This window comes from Leptosomus discolor, unplaced genomic scaffold (assembly GCF_034619465.1).
Source record: "Leptosomus discolor isolate bLepDis1 unplaced genomic scaffold, bLepDis1.hap2 HAP2_SCAFFOLD_66, whole genome shotgun sequence".
NCBI classification, from domain to species: Eukaryota; Metazoa; Chordata; class Aves; order Leptosomiformes; family Leptosomidae; genus Leptosomus; species Leptosomus discolor.
The window spans coordinates 463,229-484,383 of record NW_028237818.1 but is presented as its reverse complement, the minus strand read 5'-3'; the positions used below and the strand labels follow the sequence as shown (position 1 = coordinate 484,383).

The 21,155-nt window shown below is 51.7% G+C and overlaps 1 protein-coding gene across 1 annotated transcript; it reads left to right on the top strand.

Moving 5' to 3' along the window:
- The first annotated feature begins 701 nt into the window (after nt 1–701).
- LOC147412715 (axonemal central pair apparatus protein HYDIN-like) lies at nt 702–19,163 on the top strand. Its single transcript, XM_086481087.1, has 11 exons — nt 702–774; nt 1,104–1,339; nt 2,211–2,311; nt 3,585–3,720; nt 4,206–4,370; nt 5,065–5,217; nt 11,168–11,406; nt 13,764–14,019; nt 15,892–16,035; nt 17,759–17,902; nt 18,756–19,163. The coding sequence occupies exons 1-11, from the start codon at nt 702–704 to the stop codon at nt 19,161–19,163; spliced, it is 2,055 nt and encodes a 684-aa protein (XP_086337213.1).
- The last annotated feature ends 1,992 nt before the right edge of the window (nt 19,164–21,155 follow it).

Below are 21,155 nucleotides of genomic sequence, written 5' to 3'. Positions count from 1 at the left end.
TGTTCAATTTAGGTTCGTCGGTCGAGACAGAAGCGACCTGAGGGCTGCAGGGGCCGCCGGCTGGCGGGGCGCCTCCCCAATGCAGCTGCAGGCCACAATCTAGTCGCGATCCGAGTCACGGCACCAAATTGTGATAGGTAGAGACACGGACAATTTAAAGTGTCAAAATCCAATGCGAATTTTATTATATTAGCAAGCGAACAAGAGCAAAGGCAGCGCTGGGCGGCCGGGGAGTCTGCGCTCCGCCAACGGCTCGCGCCTTCCCGCCTCGTGTAAGCACATTATATACAGTCTCATTTCCTGCATTCGCGATGTCGCAATCAGGGCGATACTCTGCGCATGTTCCTTCTGTTGCTGGGGGGTCTTTCTCTGCCTCCTGGTGGTCGTAAGGATGAAGGCTGAAGGTCTTCCTCGTTGCCCTGTGGGTGGACTTATGCAAGAATGTGACTACTCAACCCCCTCAGCTGCGGGTCCTGTTTACTTTGCCGAATGTCCTTCGGTTGGGCTATCAAGCCTTGCGGGCACAGAAATCTTCCATCCATACCTTCCCATACAGGTTTAATGAACAAAGCACAATATGTTACTTATTACACCAGGAGGTGCCTTAAGGATCCTGCCTAGAGAAGCTGCCTCAGATTGCTTTGCATCATGCTGTAGTTCCCAATTTCATCTTTCCTTTCTCTTACTGTAGCTTCTCCTCGATGACAATACACTCCTTTTATACGTTGAAAACTGTGGGAGGAGTGTTTGTGGAGTTAATAGGGAATGTTATGGGTTGAATTTTCAGAAGAAATAGTCTGTCTGGGTGCAGACTCCTACATGAGAAATAACTAGTGCTAGTTTTGGTGAGAGTGCTCCTCACAGTCAGAGAGAGAAAAACTGGTGTTCAACGTCGCTAAGAGAGGGCATTTCCAATGAAGCAATCCGTGATCAGCGTAAAAGGGAACTTAAGTGACGACCAGTTCCTCGCTTAGCTTCTCCATCAGCTGTAATTCAGATCCAAAAGAGCTGAACTCCAAGTGCAGTTTGATCATAACAGAATATTGACACCAGGAATCATGGGATAACTGGCGGATAAATTCATATTTGTGTTATTTTCCCAGGTTTTCCTTGTACCTTGTCATGTCACCTCACTAACACGTCCTCGGTACCCGTGACCTTCAACCTTCGCATTCCTGGGGATGGCTCAGGAGAGCCCAGTGTCAGCAGTTTTGTTCAAGTGGTGGACAACACTCGGTCATCCTGGAGAAGAGGAGCCCAAAGTCACGTCAAGCCGACGGAATTTACCATAACGCCCTGCAGAGGGACCCTCCGCTCCCAGGGACACCTGGATATCCGGGTAGGGGAAGAGTCCGGCCGTACGTGCTTCAGCAGGTGGAGCTGAAGCTTCATGGATGTATGGGAGGGCTTTGGTGATGCTGGCTTGGAGCATAACACGCGTGAGATCCCTGCAGTAGCGTTGGGCTTTTGTTAGCTGGGTTACTGTGGGGCTTTTCTGAAGGAGAAACGTTTTGTTTCCAAAATCATAAGCTGAAGACCGTGCACCCTGTGATCAAGTACAGAAGCCATTCATGTGTTTGAGAGCTGCTTGGAGCAATTTCTTTGATTTAGAGTGGGCAGAGGAAGGATGAGGACAGAAGGTGGCTGTTAAAAAAAAGAGATGTCATTGTATAAAGCAGTTTGCTTTTCTTCCCGGTCTTATTTCTCCTCTCCTGTTGTGCAGAATGAGTTGTGTTCACTGCGGCGATCTCCAACGGGGACTACAAAAGCTCTGGCAGCCATGAGTGGCACATCTTCTGTGTTTTCCTGCTGTTTGTGGACTTTTGCTGGGCCCCATTTTGCCCTCTGCTTCCCGCTGTAAAGCTGAACTCATTCTGTTGAAGTCAACAGATTTCCTCTGTTTTTTTGCTGTTGGAGTTGAGATTAAAAACTCATCCCTTGATTTTAATACGGTGGTGGGTAGAGCATTAGTCTAACTGTGCTTTAATTTGGCTTGCATGTGTCCTGCTAACTGCAAGGTGTATTTAACACAGAAGATGTTGTCAGAAGCCTTTTGTTCCTCCCAGAGGCAGTGTTCTACCCATGGGCCAGCAGCAGAATTAAGGCAAAATTGTCCCTTTCCTTACCATGGAACGAGAACCGGAGGGCACCACCCTTGGATAATGGCTTTTGGGAGTCATGAAGTGTTTGATGCTCTTCTCTTCCACCAGGTCACCCTGTGTTCCAACACCGTGAGGAGCTACGAGCTGGCACTGGTGGTGGATGTGGATGGTGTGGGCAAGGAGGTGTCGGCGCTGCTCCTCACAGCCAGGTATCAGCGCTTTCCTTGCAGCTCCTCGTCTCTCCTTGTGCATCCATCACCAGCACGTTGCCTCGCACCTGGTTTGTTGGCTCCAGCTCCAAATGAGAAGTGTTGCTCAATGAGCGAGTTCTGCCCAGCTGGGTACGAGAACAGCAGGGCTTTGAAAGCAGCCCGTGTGGAGAAGCACCCGTGCTCAGCGGACAGGCACGGCCCTGAGCCTTTTTTGAGAGGGAACAGTAATTATACTCATTATTGGCCTTGGTTTTGGTGCTTGAGGTGTAACAAATTTCCAAAGGGCCACCTCTCCTCCCTGCAAGTGGTGGGCTTGTGCTGGGCTGTGACCGAAATACAACATTTGTTCGGGACGCAGCGAGCAGCCTGCTGAAAGTTGGTGTCTGGTTCGGTTGGTGAAGACACATGCAAATGGGAAAGGGGCTTATGGCAGGACTGGTGAGGGAAAAATAAAGGCAAGATCTTATGAAGGGGAAAGCAGTCCTTGATGTGGAAGGTGAGTGAGCTCAGGTTTCTTTTGAGCATCAATGTTCTCAGACTTCAGCCAGAAGTTGTTCTTGCTGCAGCCAGACTCAGTCCTGTTGGGCTGCAGTGGGTGTCAGTTTAATGACAAGAGGGGTGCAGTTCCCTGGTGCTGTTCCCTCGCCCAGGCAGAGTCATCCAGTCAGCGCCTGGGCTGCAGTTTTGTAGAACAAGAGCAAGTGGGCACGGACAGCGCACGGACCCGTGGGGGTGAAGGGCCAAGGTAGCTGTAGGAGCTGGGAGAGGATGATCACCCGCTGCATGAGGCAGGTGGTGGCCTGTGCCCTCCATCGCTGGGGCAAATGGCTGAGTTTTCAGGCAGGGCAACAGTGGTGTGGGAGAGGAGGGAGTCTTTTTACTGGAGTCTTGTGTCCTTGAGTCTTGGCGAGTCCTGGCCCTCGGTGGGAAGGCTTCTCCAGAGGTCATGCCTTGCTGGGACCCTTGGGAGGGTCCTTGCAAGCCTCCTAGGGCAGAGGAGGGGCAGAGCTGGTGGGACAGCTGTGGGACAGGGCACCGTGCTCTGCCTGGGCCCTTGGCAGCCTCTGTCATGCTGAGTCTCAGGGTTTGCCCCTCCTTTACAAGAGGTTGTTGAGTAAAACGAAGTCAAAGGTGATTTATCACTGTAGGGGTATTAAAGGTCTATTTGACAGTGACAAATGTGTTAGGCTCCGTTTCACGCTATCTGGGGAGTGAACATTCTACATTCTCTCAGTGTGCCCAATTCCCTTTTGGCCATCTCTTTGCCTAGATGCGTGGTGCCTCTGCTGCGAGCGCTCATCCCCGTCGTGCCGTTTGAACAGTGCCTACTGAAAGTCCCTTGCCAGCAGACGCTGACCCTTGTGAACGACAGCGATCTTCCAGGCTGCTACAGGGTTCTTCCTCAGGTTTGGCATCGCGTCCGCCTCCTGCCCTCAAAGGTTATCGAGGGGTTTATTAAGGAAAAAAAGTGGTTTGGATAAGACCTTGCTAGTTTATATTCAAACCTAAAGGTTTGCTGAGAACAGGAACCTACCTGAGTATAATCTTTAGGAAGCAGTTAAATAGGAGCCTACCTGAATATAAACTTCAGGAAGCAGTTGATATTCTGGTCTTTGGGATGCTTTCATGCAGGAGAACTTAGAGGGTTGTGAAAAGCTGCTGCAAGGAGGCTGCCAGCACAGGAGTGGGTGGTTGTGGATGCAGCAGCTTTTGAACGCCCTGAGGGTGCTAAGCCCATGCAAGTCTTGCATGTTGTGTTGGGCTGTGCCTTTCTGCGTTTCTCCTAGGGATTTTTAAAAATGTGTGTGAGTTGCCAATGTGGTAGATGTTAAGGAGTCTAAAGTTTCCTCAGAAATCCCTCTGAAGTTGCATTTGCTTCTGTCCCTTGCAGAAACGCAAGGAGGACGCTGCTGTGCGGTACTGCAGCCCTGTGCCGTGTGGGATCATCCAGCCTCACAGCTCGGTGGAGGTCCCGTTCACACTGGAAGCCCAGGTGACGGGGAATCAGGACACCATCGCTCGTATCGCGGTGTTTGGGAGTGAAGGATCCCCACTGGTGAGTGCGAGGGGAAAAGTGTGCCTTTGTGTGACTCATCTTGGTGGGGCATGAAGTGTAGAGGGCTTCTTCCAGGGAAAACAAGAACTTGATATGGCTGGTGTGGGTGAGAGGAGGAGGGATTCATGGCGTAAGCAACAGCTAATGCCTAGAGAAGAGGAAGGATGGTGTCCTCTTCGGTGGTGATCTAAGTGTCCGACACAGCATGTAATGGTGGATATGGGAGATGCCATAAGAAGCCCAGTGTGAAACCCAGCACAGTCCCTGGGTCTCGTACTCTGCTGTGTCATTAGATGAACAGCGACTGCTGCTTCGTTGGGGCTTTTGTTCAGGAGCACCCAGGGACCTCCCGGAACGCCGCTAAAGCAAGCGCTGTGTAAGAAACCATGCTGAGGGGATGTTTTGTGCAAGGCTGGATTTGAGCTTTCCTGAAGGTAACAGTGTGGGAGAGGTGTGAAGAAGGCAGCGTGGGGAACAGGGTTTCTTTATCCTCTGGTAACGGGAGCTTGTGACTTTCAGATGGGATCACTCCAGTTTCCACACTTGCTCCAGGCCTTCTGTTTCAGTCTTACAACACTGAAAACTCCAAACAGATGTAGTTATCCCCAGCCTAGGAGTACCCTTAGAGCTGTCTAGTCTTTTTAAACGTTTGCTGTTGTTTTTTTTTATCTTTCCTACCTGCTTCTTGGAGCAGAAAATCCATCTAGTGAGCATTGGAGAAGGACCGGTTGTCTACATGCATCCGAGTAAGATAAATTTCGGCAGTATCCAAGTTCTACAAGAGGCTTCTCGAACTCTCCGCCTCTCCAATCAGACTGTCATCCCTGCGTCCTTCCGGGCAGAGATGGTAAGTAGCTGTGGGGCTGTTTTCCAATGAAAATGACTGGTCTGTAGCAGCCTGTGACTTGATTTTTACATGCAACATTTCCATATTGCTGTCTGAGAGAGAAGGCAAGCTATTCCGTCGCAATGCGGCACGAGGAGCCTGGCTCTGGGGCAGTTTTAACTGGGGCACCCCTCAGTTAAGTAGAGTTTGCGTAGATTTTTGAGCAGAAAAGAGTCTGGATCATTTTTACAAGTTCTCCCTTTATTTTGTGGAAGGTATTTAGCTGTGAGAGTCGTGGGGTTTGGAGCTCTGAGCTCAAGAGAACCCTGTGCCCCTTTGCTCCTGAAAGAGCACGGATTTCCCTACGGTTTGCCTCTTGCATCTGCATTCACTTTGTGTCAAACTGCTGTTAATGGTAGAAACGAGGGTGTGAGGTCCTCAAACTGCTCCTGGCGAGGCGAGTTTCACACCTACTGGGGGTCAAACCAGCTGGGTTGTTGCAGAAAAATACACTTTCAAGGTTGTGTACTTTCAGCCTGCGGACTCCGTCGTGTGGCAGAGCCTCTCTGGAGACCGGCTGCAGAAAAAGGCTGTTTAATTCCTGGAGGCTGCCTCGTGTGCCAAGCTGCCTAGCAGAAAGAGCTTGGGTTGCTCCCCTGGCAGGGAGAGCAAGGCTGCTGCAGCCAGGAACGGCTCGTGTGCTGAGGCTGGGTGGGATGTGCTCCCTGCTGTGAGGGGCTTGCAAACAGGGCTCGGGAGAGATTTGTTCTCCGTGCTAGGTGGGTTGGACTTGTGGAGCTGGTAAACCCAGCCCTGGCACGGCAGGCTTGGCTGTGTCTGTGGATAAAGCATCAGGCAGTGTGTGAGAGTCCGGGCTCAGCCTCCTGGGCCAAGGAGGAAGGGGCTGAATTTCCCTCTTGCTGCTTTTCCAGCTGTTTGGGGGATAAATGTAACCTCCGAGTGGGGGATTCCCAGGGCAGCTTTCTTTGACTCCACAATGAAAATGCACTTTCCATCTCTGCAGAGAGCAGGCCACCTCGGATGGGTGGTGCTGGTGTATAAATGCTGAGTTTTGCATGCTTGTACCAGGCACTGACAGGCAGAGCTGTTGAGGTACTGCTGTCCTGGGGTGATGCCTTCCCTCCCTCCCCTGGGCAGCTTGCAGTGTACCCGGGGGGGCTGGCAGGAGTAGATGTGCCTCTCCATTGCCTCAGGGCCCTATTGTATGGGATTGAGCAATAAATCCTGTCCTACTTCACTGCAAGCTCCGCCAATATTGTGCCTAATCGACAAGCAGAACAATAATAGGAGTGGTTCGGGGATGGTTTCTCTCCCTGCAGTAAGATGGGCTCTGCTGCTCCATAGTCCCTGCTGCTGACTCCCCAGGGTTGAGTTACCTCCTGGTGAGCATCTCCGCTTCTCAGGACAGCTGCTGCTGTCATGGAGATGTTCAAGCAGGCAGGTCCCGAGAAGCTGCTCGATCAGTTGTTTCAACGAGGGCTCTTCAGACGCCTCAACACGGTGATGCTGAGCCTGCCGGGCGGGAGCAGCACTGTGGAGGTGAGGTGTGCTCCAGCTGCTCCCCTGCCCTCAGCAGCTGCCTGCTTTGGTGCTGTTTTGGTGCCTCAGTTGAAGTTTTGCCCTTTTGCTGCTGCCTTAGGCTGCCTGGCAGATTATTGATGGAAAGAAGAGAGGACTGGATAATTTTAGAACTCAAATTTGAGATGCAGTGGGGTGTCAGGGTGACTTGCACACGTACATCCGAGAGCAGAACTGGCTCCGGCTGCCCCTTAGCCTAGCTGGTGGGTGGCTTGGGCATCCTTCATTCACTTGTGCCCCTGCACCCAAGTCTTGTGCTCTCTAAGATGCCAAAGCCTCTGCTTTGATTTCCTGCTTGGAGATCCCTGCAGGACGGTGAGGTGGGATTTCCCCAGCTCCCGTTTGATGGCTCATCTGGAAACTGTGGCTGTTTGCAGTCAGGCTTAGAGATCACGGTCCCCACTTGAAAGATAGAGCTGTTGACTGAAATTTTCACAGTGGTGTTGGATCAGCAATGTTACAGCACACTGACTGGCAGCTTGACAAACTGAGTGAGATTAAATGAAGGGGCAGCAACAGGGCAAGTAGAGGGCTGGTGTCTTGTCCAAAGGCAAATGCTGGAATGCAGATGGCCACGCTGCCACCTCGGTGATATCCTTAACTGTCATGTGCAAATTGCTGTTCCTGTCAAGTCAAACTTTCTTCTTGCTTTATGGGAGAAAAGAGCATTATCTGAGCAAGCAGAGATGGTTTTGGTGGATAACTTCAGTTTGGGATAGCGACATGGGATTACCTGGAGTACCCCTCGTGCACAGGCTTTCCCATCCCCCTGTCCTCTCTGTTGGACGAGTTGCAGGGAGCAGCACTGAGCATCTCTGCCACCAGAAGGAAATAAGTAAGGAACCTCCAAAGCTGTGTGCTGAGATGGGGCTTTTTGGGTTTGAAGAGGAGTTTGAAGGACTTGATACCTGAGGCCTGTGTTGGCTTATCCCTGCTTGCCAGGGTGTCTGCGGGTCTGCGACCCTTGGGACCAGTGTGTCATCCCATGTCATCCTCTGAATCCTGTGTCTGATGTGCTTGTCCTTGTCAGGTTGCTTTCCCAGCTGCCAGGCAGCCCCATTAGAGAATCGTCTGGATCCAGCAAGGGGAGGATTTGGTTTTTTCTTGGGTAGAAAAGTCTGGAGGAGTAGGTCAACATGAAGGAGCTGTTCATGCCCTTTCAAAATTGCTGTATTTCAGTAATCAAAGAAATTGTTATTCTGCTTGTCTAGGGCAACTGAACTTGTCGTACTGTGCTGCACCCACTGGCCAGCTGAACTGAAGAAGGGTGGAAGTCTTGAAGGCAATTAGGCTCCTGCAAGCAAGAGTGACTCCTCTAAGTGCTTTTCCCAGGGGAAAAGCAGGAGGAGTTTGGTTATTAACCGTTGTGCTTGGCCACAGCCGGCCAAGCTGTGTCCTGGCTGGAGAACCCCGATGTGCAGAGTGGTGGCACTGGTCTCCCCAGCCCAATGGGGAGAGCAGGTGGGATCTGGAGCTATGGACAGGGGACGCAAATGGAGACAAGCCTCGTCACCTCACTCGGCGGTCTCTTAGCTGAACCAAGCGTGACAAATTAGGCTCTGCTGTCAGTGGCAGCAGTGTCAATTTTTGTCTTTTCTGCTGGCTTTAGAGGCCATGTCTCTTGATTTCAGTAGAACATCCCCTTGCTGGTGCTCTGGGGCAGAGGCTAAACCAAAGTGGTGCCTGTGCTTTTGCCAGGGAGATGCTGGTGCTGAGGTGCCAGGAGGAGGCTGGTTGTTGGTGGGAGCATCTAGCCAGCCTCAGGCTCTGATCTCCACCTCCTCCTGGGGCTTGGGGTACTTTTGGGCTGTCTTCTGTCACTGGCAGCCTGTGTGGTAAAGAGTAGCTTTGAAAGGAAGAACACGAGGTCCCCCACCTTGGGCCTGCTGGGACAAGGCTCTGTGCACAGCTGAGGTAGGAGGGGGCTTTATTTCCCCTTCGTGTGCAACCTCTGCGAGGAGTGATGGGTCAGCCTGACGAGGTGTGAATGCTGTCTTGCTAGAGCTGGGCCTTGGTACAGCACAGCTGCATTTTTGATATTGAGTTCTGCTTCCTCGTTCACTTGCGCAAGGCCAGAATGACCAGATCCCTTTAATGAACTGGGCTGCAGTATCGTCAGGAGAACGGAGTGCGGTGGCTCCTCAGTCATCCCTCAGGACAGCCATCCAGCCATCTCTCAGATGCACGCTGGTTATAACCAAATGTTGGCAGCTCTTCTTCACACTGGAAATCTGGCCTGGGAGAAGCTAATGATCTCAGCATTGAACTTCTTGATTGAGTGATTGATCCCAACGCTTGCCTAGAACTCAGGGACTCTGATGTCCAGTAGTGCAAGCCCCTACAGGGGCAAAAATAGCCACCGTCTTTGTCTATCCAGTGCCTACAGCTATTGCATCATTTTCCAGAGCATTCAAGGCTAAGCAAGTAGCAGGGATGTTATCAGAAGTTAGAGCGTGGTCTTCAAAGTGGAGGAATTTTTTTAGTGTGACCCTGAGAGATTTCTTGTCTCTGGGACACAGCCTGGATGGGTGTAGGCAGAAGCTGACCTAGAAACCCAAGTGAATCTAGCCCGGCAGAGCCTTTTGTCCTGTCAGGTCTCCTGTTCAGCGATGCCCTGTGCTGCCCCTTGGACCCACACCAAATGCTACCTGAAAGAATGAGGACACGATGCAAATGGTGCTCCTCCGGAGCGGGCTGTTGGCCTGGCAGGGCCTGCTGGGTCTGCGCTGGGCCACTCTGGGAGGTTCAGAGTCTGGCTCCATCGAGACAGCCTGTCATTATTCCTCAGTAATAGCTTCTTGGGTACAACTTACTGCCCAGCTTGTGGCCAAGCTTTGATAAATGAGCTTTGTCAGAGAGCAGACTTGCCACTTCACCTCTGGAGCAGAGCTGCCAGGTCTCCTTTTCAAGCGAGCTACCCTGTGCCCGCCTGAATCAGAGGAAGAGTTGTACATTGATGTCAGTGAGAACCTCCCGCCCAGCGGCTCGGTAGGAACGTGTTGGCTGGGTGGCCCTGGGCCGATGGCAGCGCAGTGGCTGCCTCCGAGGCCTGGCGATCAGCTACGGGCGGGATGCAGCGACAGCAGAAGAGGGTTGGTGGGATCCTGTGTGGTCAGTGAGTGTTCACCCTGTGCCAACTGCCTTCCTCCATCCCATTCTTACCTAAGACTTTCTTTTGCAGCTCTAGAGGACAAATTAAACGGAGCTGAGTTTATTAGTTTGGCCAGCGCCTGAATCCTTTTGATGCCTTTGGCGTGCTCCATCCTGGGATGCAGGCGTGCAGGCCTGACCTGCTCTCCGTGCTGGGCACAGCCAGCCTAAGGAGATGCCGTAGCTCAGGCACCTACACACACTGCGGGGACCCTGAGTGCTCACCAGGTTGTTGCTTCCCTGGCCTCCAGCTCGTCTTACCCTTGTTAGCAGAGGTCGTTCTGAGGGGGTTATTTAAAATGCTTCCCGTGGCGTTGGAGTGCTGCTTGGTTTTCTGATGCTTCTCTCCCCCGGGCTGGCTGGTGGCCTGTTAAAGCTCAGTGCTGCCAGCCTGACAGATGGAAACTCGAGCGGACTTCACCTGGATCTAGCCTTGCTTGGCTTGTGTCAGGCCTCCAAGCACAGCGTTGGTTTCTAGTAAAAAAAAAAAAAAAAAAGGAAAAACCCCTTCTGTTACAATACTGCAGAGTTGTGGGTGAGTAGTGCCTGTCGTCCCAAACCCAGCACTGAACTGTGGGGTGCAGGTACCACCAACACAGTGATGGACACTTGGAAGGCGTACATCTACACCCCAGTGCGTTTCGTGCTGGACAAGGAGCGTTACATGCAGCTTCTCTTCTGCGAGCAAGCTTGCTCCCTGTGACTGTGGTTTTAGATGGTCTGGGGGTCCAGCACCCTTATTGCCCCATTTACAGAGGGAGGTGCAAGAGAAACCAGAGGAGGAGAGGGCTTGGGAAGCTGGGGTCATGTCCACAGAACATGTCTTGCAGTTTTCTTTGTGCTTATGGCTTTACTGCCCTGCTGTAACCACTTAGAGCTGAATTTTCCAAATGCAGACACTGTTGTCGGGAAGCCAGGAGAGAGAAAGCAGCTTCTCTTGGCACACTCTCCAAAAGAGAGACTGGAGGGGGAATAACTTTCTTGGAGGATGAGCATCCCTTGGCTTGGGCAAAACTGGGTCAGCGAAGTGAGTCTGTTAAAGGAGGGTAAAGTAGAGGTTGTATAAGCTCCTGCATAGCTGCTGTTTCCAGACACCGTAGCTTAGATTTAGGGAAATTAAGCCGTTGTGGTTTTTACCTTCGAATCTTTAGTCTTTCCTTTTCCTGCCCTCCCCCAGGCTTCCTGGGTTCCATCCTAAGTTAGTGTTTGCCCTGTCTTACAGTCTGGCAAATACTCGTGCTGGAGGATTGAGCCCAGTAAAGGAGTGATCCCCCCCGAGGCCGAGGTGTCTGTGGCTGTCATAGGAAACTTGGGCGACACTGAGAAGTTCGAGGACGAGGTGAACGTGTACATCGAGAACAGCTGTACCTACGTCATCCCTGTCCGGGCTGTTGGCATCGGCACCACGATCGTCACCGACGAACGATTTGCTCCGGAGCTCAACTTGGGACCTCACTTCAGGTAGGATATCTCTCAGCTCCCACTCCTCCCGTGGGCTCAGCAAGGAGGAGTTTGGCTGTGGTCCTTCAGGCTGGTTCTTTAGTGCTCAAGGTCCTGGCTCTGTTTCACTGAAGCCCCAGGGATTCCTTTAGAGACATTTTATGGCCACTTGAAAGTTCTTAGATACCCTCAAAAGCCATCCAAATGGAAAGCAGTTGCTCAATTGTCACTGAATTGTTTTCAGTTATAAACCATTTATTTTCTCACTCTACCAAACAAAAATTTGGAGGAAAACAGCAGGTCCCAGAAGCCTCCGGCTGGAAAATGCTACATTACAAGTATAAACCTCTTTCCCTTTGCAATAGCATTGCTTGCTTTTCCGTTCGCTATGCAGTATCGTCTCGCCACAACAGCAAACCTTGGCGGTAGCTTGTTAGCAACCCCTCAGCTAAATGAATGGTGCTGTTTTGTTTCCCTTCTGCCCAGCAGTCCTGGAGGAGCAGCAGAATTTCTTTGCCCTGCATTATGCTTCAGTTCACTCCTCTTTCCCAGCTCCCCTGCCAGGCTGCTCTTTATCAGACGTAGTCGCTCTTCCCTCCTTTCTCCTGCTGGCTTTCCTGGCCGTCTGCTCCGCAGCAGCAGCCCGAGGCACGGGCAGGCGAGGCGGCTGCAGGAGCAGCTCTGAAAGGGAGAGGGGGAGAAGCCCGCTGAGGTTGGGTGGGATAAATTGGGAGTGTTAATTGAAAGAGCTTAGCTCGAAGGAGGGGATTCCCTGCTCTTAATGCCTGTGTCTGAAGGTGGGCACGTTCTTATAAATGAGAGAAAAATAAGGCTTTTCAAAGTGCTATTTGCCTTGTGTTGGAGACCTGTTGGGATGAGAAGAATGGTCTTGTCAGTGTCTGTTCCTTTCCCTGGCTGCAAAGAGGGTCCACAGTGCTCTGATACTGAAATTTTGGGGTAGAAAGGGGAGGTTAATCCTACCTTAAGCATTTAGGATAGATTTGGGGCGGGGGGGATAAATGTGCACCCACAAGCCATCCACATAAGCAGGGACGTTGCAGGGAGGGTGGTGCTTGTGCTCTGTGCAGCCACAAATTGGCTACACAACAGAGGGGACAATGTCAATGGGATCGGTGCCATTGTCTTCTGCCACCCTTCATGTCTTCGCCTGCATACTTGGTTTGGAGCTGTTGCCATCGCTGTTGGCTGTGGAGCTGCCACTGGGTGAGCTGAGATGGGACCCAGGTAACACCTCGGACGAGTTGGGCTTTCCCAGAGCCACCAATTCTGCATCTACCCAAAGCTTCTCCAAGCTTTTAGCTGTTGATTCCCGCAACATAAACCATTTCATACTGAGCTGGTGCACATCATTTTCACCAGTCTGTTTCAAGGATAAGTTTGTTCTATGCTGTCACTTCTGTGTTTGTATTTAGCTGCTTGTGGCAGACATGCGTTTTGTCAGCCACATATTCCGTACCTTTCGAAAAAAACCAGTCACTGTTGCAGGAACATTTCCTGGCCATGCTCAGATTTATGGAAGGTAAAAGAATTGCTCCAGACTAGCCTGCAGTTAGTGTTTCTCTACCTTAAGGAATCAATTTCCATTGAATATCCATTTTGGCTTACATCGGCTCCAGTTATTCATCCCTTGTTGTCACTCCATTCCCCCTCAGCAGCTAGACCCGGTCCTGCTGCTGTGTTCGTGTTGGGGAAGCTTCTGTTGATCGTGTGTTCTCACAGTGCGTTTGTCTTCCTAAAACACAAAAACAGCTGCACCGTTCAGGCAAAGGGTGCTGTGTTGGGGGCGATGAGAGCTGGGTGCTCCCTAAGGGGTGGGGGGACGAGGGGGCTAACATGGGTGCCAGGGCAGGGGCCTCACCAGCGAGGCCAGTGGTGCCCAGATCACCAGATGAGTCCATACACCCTGCAGCTTCCCAATAGCATCTTCAGAGGAAGCCACCTGAGGCAGCAGCTCCCCAGGGGAAGGTGAGATGGCAGTGAAGCTGTTGCTCCATCTCCTTGCAGCCAGGACAAGGCCAGCTGAGCATCCGATGCAGTGAGAGCTGCAGGAAGCACCTTGGAGAAATGCTCTGATAATTGAGCAGCAAAGGCTGGTGATGCTCTGTCCACAGCAACTGAGGTGGTGATCTTGAGGAAGCTTTTTCTTGCTGTATGCAGAGAGACCAGCTGCTGGATGGTGATAAACTTAGGGGCAGCCAAGGTCTGACGTTTGCTGAAGCTTTGATCTGGGTCAGCCTTTTCGGAGGTGGTTTTATTGCTGAGTGTGCCGTCAGAGAACGCTGTCGGGGCGCTGCAGCGGGGCGACCGCTGGGAGACAGCAGCTCCCGTGACGTTTTCCATCTCTGCTTCTCTCCTAGCCTGGATCCCTGCCGTTACCGCTTCAAGGTAACGAACAAAGGGCGACGCACCCACCTGCTCTACTGGACAACGGAAGGTTTTGCCCCGTTTCGCCAGCGTGATCGCCCCCCTGCCAGCAGTAAGGCCAAGGGCAGCAGCTCCTCCCAGAGGCCCCAGCCTGCCTGCCCTGTGTTTAAGCTTCGACCGCTGAGGGCAGAGCTGAGGCCAGGCAAGAGTGTGGAGATGATGCTGGAAGGCTCCTCCAGCACTCCCCAGGTGAGGTCCCCCACGAGGGCTGTCCCTTCCCCGTCAGATCACCTCCCCTGGGACTTCTTCTGCAGCACCTTGACATTTGCCTGCGAAAATGAGCAGGTGCTTTCAAGAAACTGTTTTAAGGCCACAAGTTACCGTGGCAGCCCCAGTGGCTTTCCTTGCTGGCCACTGTCAGTTGCTAAGGCTTTTTCGTGTTGCCATAGCTACCATAAACCCAATTTGCTGATACCAAAATATAGGCCGAAGGAAGTGTTGCTGCTTCAGGGGCAAATGGGGGGTTACAAGGTGTCGTGTGCTGAGGCAGGAAGGGAGGGCAGAGAAAATAAGTTCACTGAGATGATGAATACAGGCAGAAAGTAAATGAAAAACTGCCAAGTAATGTGTCTGGGGGAGCAGTGAGTAAAAGCACCTGCGAAGGGAGGGAGTGTCTGGGAGCAGCATCATTTTTCCTCTGTAGACAAACATGGGCAGAGGGCTTGTCTAGCGCTGAGTCCTGGAGGAGAAAAACGAACACAGGGTGTCAGCTCTTGTGATCGGAGTGACGTTCGTCCACGTGGGAAACTGTTCCCAGGGATCATTATAACTGAGAGTTTGACTTTGGTCAATATTTCCGTAAGAGCCTGCCCCAGTGTCCCAAGGGCAGTCGGGTCTTGCAGCACCCTCGGGTGGCAGCTCAGGGGGGAACATTTCAGCAGGGTCCCTGGATGCCCTTCTTCCCAGGGGAAACCCAGCTCTGCGCAGAAGCTGCCAGCTGACCCTGGTGTGCGTTCCCTGGCTTCAGGACCACTGGGCACAGGTGTTTTAAGCAAATGCAGAATAAATCTGTGTTAAGCTCCTGCTGATTCTGGTGTTTTGAAAGGTGTCTTAAAGGGTTCCCTCAGCAGTAGCTTGAGGCAGACTTGATTACTCCCCTGGGTGCCTGCAGCGGGACTGTCCCTGTGCAGTTCTGAGCCCAGAGGTTTTGCTGAAGAGGGGAAAAAGGTTCCAGAAAGAAACTAGTGATGAGGGCACTGGTGAGGGTGTCTTGCCTGGAAGGCCAAAAGGGGATCTGTGAGCTCAGCTGTGGCTACCTGGCTCCTGCAGTCAAAGCCAAGGCCATGGGAGCAGGCTTTCCACCTTCCTGAGGTCTTGAGAACTTAATACTCTTCAGGTTGGCCAGAAGCCCAGCCCCCTGCATTGCACGTGATGATTTTCAAGTCTGTAGGCTCTGAGGAGGAGTTGGGTTGTGGTGTTGTACCAGAGGGAAGAGTGAGAAATGAAGGGAGGAATTTTGAGGCAGTGAAACCATGCGAACTCAGGAAAAAGTCTTGAAGCATGCCACTTAAGCAGAGGGTTTTCACGTGAAGTGCAAGGCATGTCTTTCCTGGGGAGATTTCTTTTAAAACCAGCTCTAGGAGGGCACAGCTCATCCTAGGAATGAGCGATCCCTTTACCTAAAGGCTGGCTGGCTATTTGATTTATTTTTTTTTCCCAAGGATGCTTTCCACTTGGCTTCCAAGGAGCGTTTGTTGCCGTTGGCCCTTCTATCACTTCTTTCTCTTAATATAGTTCCATACTTTTTTCTAACTAGTTCCTACAGCTTTCTGTAAGCCTTATGCTTGGCAACAGGACAAACCAAACCAATAATCCTTTGGGGCAGGGGTTATTACAGCTGTAGGCAGCACGTGGCTCGCGAGTGCCGTTTGTGGCTGTTGGGGTGTAGCATTGCGGGCCTTTGGGGTCAGAATAAACAGGACGCGGCACGGAGAGAAAAGGGGGCGATCGAGGAGACCAGGGACTGTAACTGTGTGGCAGGAGCACGGCCCGTGGTTGGGTGGCCAGCAAATGCAGGGTGTTTTCTGGACCCTCTGGGTGACGTGTGACTCTTGCATGCAGGTGGTGAAGGGGCGGCTGCTGTGTCACGCCGTCGTGGGGAGCGAGGCAGGGAAGGCACAGATAATGCAAGTGGATGTCACGTGTGAGTTTGTTGCTCCCGTTCTGCAACTGTCCTCCAGAGAAATCACTTTCTGGATGGAGAAGGTAAGTCTCTGGGTTGCATCCTGGCATTCAGTAGCGTGGCTGAGGACTGGAAGCCGGTGGGGCGTGTGTGCTGGTGTTCAAAGGAGGGAGTTAAGCAGCTTCTCCAAGTCCGCGGGGCTTTGGCTGTTGGTCTGAGATCATCCTTTTGCTCCTCTGGGGTCAGGGACAGTCTCAGTAGCTCTATTCTGCCCTTCTTGATGTGGAAACAGAATTGAGCTGCTGAGCCAAGGGCACGGGGTGAGATGGTGTGTGGGGACCCAGGAGAACATGTGGGCTTTGCACAGCTACCTCGAATGCTGGGGCTGCAGGTGGGAGAGCAGATCGCTGCAGCTGAGCGATGCTCAGCCCCCTCCTGCCCTTTCTGAGGTGCTTTGTAAAGTAAGTGAGGTTGTTTTCAGAGATGGGACTGGTTTTTTTGACTTCACCAAAGTAAAACTGAGATGACAGCTGCTCAGGGATCATGGGGGGGATCAGGGCCACTTCTAGAGAGCCACCAGTTTCTGTACTCAGTATAAAAGGGAGGTTTTTGAGGATCCTCGGAGGCACGGTGATGTCTTAACACCGATCCTGTAGGGAAGCTGAGACAGACTGAGATTCCTGTCAACGCCTCAGTCTGATGAGGAAAAACTGTCATCTCTTGTCCCTCTTTGCCTTCTCTGCTGTTGGTATGGATGCTAGCTCTGCGTTTCCCCAAGCCTTACTTTCTTCAAAGGACCTGCAGATGTCCTTCAGCTGCAGTGATGATGACACCAATGCAAAGCAGATGCCCTTTGTTCTTCTGATCCTGACTCCTGCATCATCTTTTCCTCTCCCATGAGGTGTCAAAAAAGAGAAGATATTTCATTATTTAGTTTCTGTGTTTTCAGGTCTGTCCTCTGGTTCCCAGGCTTCCAGAGAAGCACAAATTCCTGTGAGCAGGCAGTTCAGATTTTAGTTAGAAGCTTTTCAGCCCCCCCTGATGTCTGCCTGTGGTCTGCTTGATGCCACGCGCTCCGATTTTTCAAGTGCTATGACACTGCAGCTGTTTGATATCAGGACATCCAGAACTGGTTTCCCAAACACAGTTTAGTTTATATAAACCGTGCAGGAAGCCCAGAGCAATGCATAAACAGGAAGAAATAGCTTAGGCTGAGGTAGCTTTGAGGCTACAGACACCTTGTCGCTGTAGCAGGGGCAGCAGGAGACACGTTGCAAGCGGACTGTTGAGGTTTCTAGCTGGCTGTATGTGCCTTGAAGTGTTCAAAGCCAACCTTGGGCTACTGCAGGCTCTCTGCTACGGGCCAAATCCTGCTTGCTTTTCTCCTCTGACTGGCATCACTGCTTTTATGAGGCTACTGGAACCGATAAGGTTGTAAGAAATGACTGTCTGTGAGTGAAGATCATCTTGTGCCTTTCTGCCCAAGAGAGCATACGAAACTGGAGACAAAGGGTCTGGGTTCACTTTCTGGTTTTGATCTTGTTCAGGCAGCTGCCGCCTCTCAGGGTCCTGTTCCCTCATCCGTACCCAAGATTGTTTCCCTGTCCCCTGGGGGATGCTGTGGTTTCTGAACATGAAAAACATCCGATATACTTAGAGAAGAACTTTCTTGAAGGGTAGAAACTAATAAAAATAGTAAATAGAGATGTATGCACTTTGGGGGTTGAAAAATTTGAAATGCATCGGAAGGGGAAGGAGATCCGTGGGCACTTCAGGTTATTTTTTCCTTGTCTTCTGTTTCTGTAGCAACCCAGTGATGTCCTGACTCTTCAGTACAAGCCTCTCTCTTTAAAAAACGTCTGCTCCCTGCCAGTCAGCATTGTCCTGGCCTTAGGGCAACCCTTCTTAATCTGCGATGTGGACCAGCAGCCCCTCCCTGCAGACGTTCAGGTGAGCAGCCACAGACCTTCCTGCTGGGGGCGGGTTGCAGAGGGAGGAAGGTGGTGGTGCGTTTGTGTGGGGAGGTCCTCTAGCAGACAAATTTATTCCTTAGAGTCAGCAGTAGACTGGCCTGAACTAAATCAGGTTTGAAATGAGCCAGCGAAGGAAACAGAATATACCTGACTTGGGAAGAGACGTCCTGGCTCTGAGACACGAGGAGAAGGGAAGAGAGCGAGGTCTGGGCAAGGCATGTAGTAAAGGTGTCTGCTGGAAACCATCCCAGCTCTGCAGCAGCCGTCTCAGATAACCTCCAGAGCAGCTTGCTCTCCAAGGGCAGCCCTGCTTTCCGGGAGGCTGAGGACGCTTCTCCAGCTGCTGCCTGGCGCCTGCCCCGTGGTTGGTAGAAGCTGTTGGACATGGACTCTGCTAAACACGGGTTGTTGTAGGCATGGCCGCCACTTCTGTGCCGTGCCAGTGAGTAGCCTCTGCAAGGGCGAGGCAGCGACGCTGTGTCACTTGTGCTGTGAGGTGAAGGAGTTCCTCTAGAGGCCGGGCAAAAGGCCCTGGCGTGCCAGAGCGCTGATCTGGTTGTGTATTTAGTGTGTAGCTTCTGGGGGTCCAGAATTCAGGAGAACAATATTTATTTCCCTCTTGTATTGGTGCAGAGCACAGTGACGTGAGCCTGAGAGAGTCTCAGACCAGAGTCTCGTGGTGCTTGCAGTCAGGCGCACTCTGGGAAGAAAATGAGGGATGAACTGAGAAGCCTGAGCTGGGGGTCACCCTTTGAACATTGGCATGTTTTGTGCTATCAGACCCTGAGACTTCATCACCCTGGTGATTAATACTCTTCATCTCCTTGCAGCCCATCAAGCTGGAGATAGGGGAGGAACTTCATCTCTCTATCAGGTTTAACCCTGCTTATGAAGAAGACTTGAGTAGCCGGGTAGTAGAGAAGGTTCTGAAGATCAAGTTCCTTGAGCATCCTCATGAGGAGCTGGTCACCGTTCGGGGAGAAGTCTGCTTCCCGAATCTCCGTATCCAGACCACAGCCCTGGACTTTGGCTGCATCTTGAATGACACTGAAGATGTGCGTTATGTCGAGATGACCAACTGCAGCCCGCTTCTCGTCCGGTACCGCTGGTTGTTCCTGACAGACGGCCACGTGAGCCAGATGAGGTACGTGCACCTTTGCCCTCTCCTTGAAGCTCTTCTCCTTCTCGATCTCGTGTTTGTAACTTGCAAAGCCCAAGGCTGTTTGTCTGCGGTGTGACACATCACCTTCAGCTCTCCCTTGAGGAAATAACACCTACGGGCTGTGGTCAGGCTAGGTGCTCGGGGGAGAGGTGATCTCCACGGGTGTGACTCTCAGAAGGAGACAACGTTCTCCAGCCAAGCTGGGACTGTGAAACATTGCCAACACTTCTCACGTAGCCCATAACCCAGAGTCCTGCTCAGTCTCTGGAGCTACAAAGCTGTGCTTAGGCACTTGGACACGCAGATGTAGAACATGACCTCGTGTCCTTCCCTACCAACCCTGTGTGTTGTCACCTCATGCTAAGAGCCTACACAGGCACTGCCACCAGAATGATGTGCTGCTGTCCCAGTCTCGTGCTGCTGCTTTGCTGTAGCCTCTGTGCTGGTTCCCTGGGAAGGAAAGCTGGTGTGGAAAGCTGCTTTCTCAGACCTTTGTGGCCTGAGGCAAACACCACCTCGGTGAAGTGAGTTTTTGTCTGTCGAACTGCACACCACGTTCACAAAGCTGCTACTTAGTGTTTGACAGCGAAAGGGCAGGTTCTGCTGCGGCTGTAGGTACAGCTGTAGATGTTGGTGGGAGCACTTGTCTGAACATTCCTGGGAATCCCCAGGGCCATCCAGAGCTGCTCTGTGGTTTCCAAGCCCAAGAGCAATCTGGCAGTCGTGCTGGGGCACATCTATAAACACATTTCTAGCAGTTCCTCCCACTGTGGCCTCTCTCCATAGTACGAAAGTCTAGTCTGGGCAGTTTTAATTACAGTAGCAAATGGTTTTTCCATAATGCCCCAGGAAACCCAGCAAAGTTAACTATTGTGCATTGAGGTGCTGCTATTACAAATAACAGAGATCATCAATAAAGAGTTTTGTTTAGGGAATTGGGATTTGGCTCAGAGGAGACGACCTGTTGGGAGCTGGAGATTAGCTGTGGCTACGAGGAGGGCTTGGGGGAGAAGACCTGGGGTAGCCCATGCACAGCTGGGTCTTACCAAGTAACAAGCAGGCTTTAGTGTGGCCCTTGATGCATGGCACCTTCAAGAACAGCCCCTGAAATGCAGAGGAAGGTCTGCAAAAGCAGGTGGAGGGAGATGGGCAGGGAAGGAGGAGCAGGGCTGTAAGCTCTGTTTGGAGGCTGCTGTCATCTCCTGGTAAATTAGATGAGGGTTTAATTCCAAACTAAAGGGAAAATCTAACAATGCATATAATTGCAATAACAGAGAAACAAGGACATTACAGCGAAGCCTGTGTGGAATTCATTTCCTCTGGGGAAAATTCCACTTGTTTGCCAGCTGCCTGTTTACTTTACTCTTATTTCTTTGTTTGGAACCAATTCAGGTTTTTGGAACCGTGAATGCCGAACCAGTTTTCAGTTTTTAATTACCCAGCTCCACCTAAATTGGCTTTGCTGGACCTGAGCCTGCCGGTGCTCGTTCTTCCAGCGGAGGCTGAGTCACCTGACTCTGCTGCAGAGAGTAGCAGTTGAGGGTCCTGAGCATCTGGCAGGAGAGGAGCCTCTGCTCCAGAGGGTTTGGCAGAGCCCCTTTGCTGGCTCGTTAGCGCTGTGCATGTTACGAGAGCTCCCTCTTCTGCTCTGCCTGTTAATTAAGCAGTAATGTACTCCCGGTCCCTCACCGGGGCCAAGCCTTGTTCTTGTGTGCAGCTGCAGGAAGGACAACTCAGGTGGGACCTCTCAGGTTAGGAAGAGCAGGGCCTCTAATCCAGATATGAAAACCAGCCTTAAATAATTAGCTCCAAAGCTAAAGAGAAATATTGATTTGGGAGCACATCATTGAAGGCACCGACTTCCCAGCTGGGAATGAAGCAGCCAGGTTGCTGTAAAACATCTGCCTTGTTTGACTGTGGGGGGAACACTTGCAAATAGGCACTGTGCCAGGCAGGCACGGTTGGAGTGTGTCCATCCATGTGCTTGAGGAATACAAACAGAGTTACTGTGAGTGCCTGCTGTGATTTACACCAGGGAATGTAACCTGAGTCACCTGGGAATGTTTGA

Excerpts from the sequence above, each read along its gene's own strand:
- LOC147412715 (XM_086481087.1), top strand. The coding sequence starts at position 702 with ATGACAATACACTCCTTTTATACGTTGAAAACTGTGGGAGGAGTGTTT. Across the intron at positions 4,371-5,064 it reads GGAGTGAAGGATCCCCACTG|AAAATCCATCTAGTGAGCAT; the intron begins GTGAGTGCGAGG and ends TTCTTGGAGCAG. Across the intron at positions 11,407-13,763 it reads AACTTGGGACCTCACTTCAG|CCTGGATCCCTGCCGTTACC; the intron begins GTAGGATATCTC and ends CTTCTCTCCTAG.